The sequence below is a fragment of the Octodon degus genome, unplaced genomic scaffold, assembly GCF_000260255.1.
Source record: "Octodon degus isolate 3935 unplaced genomic scaffold, OctDeg1.0 scaffold00403, whole genome shotgun sequence".
Classification (NCBI taxonomy): domain Eukaryota; kingdom Metazoa; phylum Chordata; class Mammalia; order Rodentia; family Octodontidae; genus Octodon; species Octodon degus.
In genome coordinates this window covers 287,288-288,630 of record NW_004524979.1, presented here as the reverse complement: position 1 = coordinate 288,630, position 1,343 = coordinate 287,288, and the positions used below count along the sequence as shown (strand labels likewise).

The window sequence follows — 1,343 nt, the reverse complement described above, 5'->3', positions numbered from 1 at the left end:
CTGAAGACTGTCCCCAAAACAAAGTATGAGGGAATTCAGGTGTTTTTTTCTTAGCAAAGAAATGACTCCAGGACAAATCCCTAAACTCATGCTATCTTCTTCAGACTTTTCCACTTTTGAAGATCCTCTACATGAGGTCTTCTATGAGGAGATAGATTATACCACAACAACACAGAAGGACAACCTCTTTGACAACCCAGGTTTGTACCATATGTACTTTTGTGGTCATGAGCTGGCTTTGGTTTGGTGTTTTTAGCACCCACAAATTTTAAGTCAATTTTATTGGTATATTTTAGATGTACATAGTGATAACATTCATCATGTGGAATTTTTACTTGTAATGATACATCTTGGTAATTATTTTTCCTAATTTCTCTCCTCACTTCAACCACTCTTTCCCTCCTTATTTACAAAAGCATTACAAGTAAGATGTACTCTAACCTTACATAGTCAACATTTTTTTTGTACCTGGAATTAAGCACAGGACTTTGCACTTACCAGGAAGGTGTTCTGCTACTGAGCTGTACTTTCCTGTCAGTAGCCTCTCTATATATTTTTTTTCATTTTAAGCATTTGGTATATGGCCTCACTACACAGCTTGGACTCATAGTGATCCTTTTCATTCTCCCCAGTGCTGGGATTACAAGAGTATAACAACAGACCCAGACTGGGTTCTAGGCTCTCTGTACCTCCAGGACAGGACAGGCATAGCATTCAGGTCCAGGAATTGAACACTGGGCCCTCTACTTACCAAAGAAGCCTTACAGTAGCCTCTTAATAGGTAGAAATGCAAACCTTTGCTCTACAAGTATGCAAACTCAAAATTTCTCTGTCTGTCTCCTATCTGATAATTTTATCCCTGTCAGAAAACCTGTTTGAGAACTCAGTGACTGGGCTCCCCTATGGCACAGAAGACAATGAAGAAAATGGAGAACTGGAGTCTACCCAAGGTAGTAGAAACAAGTCTTTCTTTTGTGTGTTATGTGAGAAGGAAGAATCTGATCTGAAGAGAATGTTTTTCTGTGACTAAGATGAAGATGGTTACTTCTCAGTATAAAATATTGATTTTTTTTGTATGCATACACTCTGAGTGTGAAAAAGAAAAAGTGATGTTCTAGATTCTTGTCCTTCATAGCTACTTCTATAGAGTCACAAATATACACAAAATATACCATCATAATTCAAAAGCATTTTTTTCAAAAAGTATAGTGTAAAGTAAAAAATAAAAAAAAAAACTCAGATACAAAATGGACATTTATCGGTATACCACATTTTTTCTAAGTTCCATTATTGAATATTATAGGTGTGTAAACTCAGCAAAATATTCTAAAAGAGTCCAGTAG

General features: G+C 36.2%; 1 protein-coding gene across 1 annotated transcript in view; it reads left to right on the top strand.

Moving 5' to 3' along the window:
* LOC101563010 (antigen WC1.1-like) overlaps positions 1 to 1,343 on the top strand; it is a gene marked incomplete at its 5' end in the record, with an annotated part of 34,310 nt that overhangs the window by 29,068 nt on the left and 3,899 nt on the right. Inside the window, one exon of the mRNA XM_023708576.1 lies at positions 105 to 200. Within this exon, the coding sequence (XP_023564344.1) occupies positions 105 to 200 (96 nt within the window). The remainder of the gene's footprint in view (positions 1 to 104; positions 201 to 1,343) is intronic.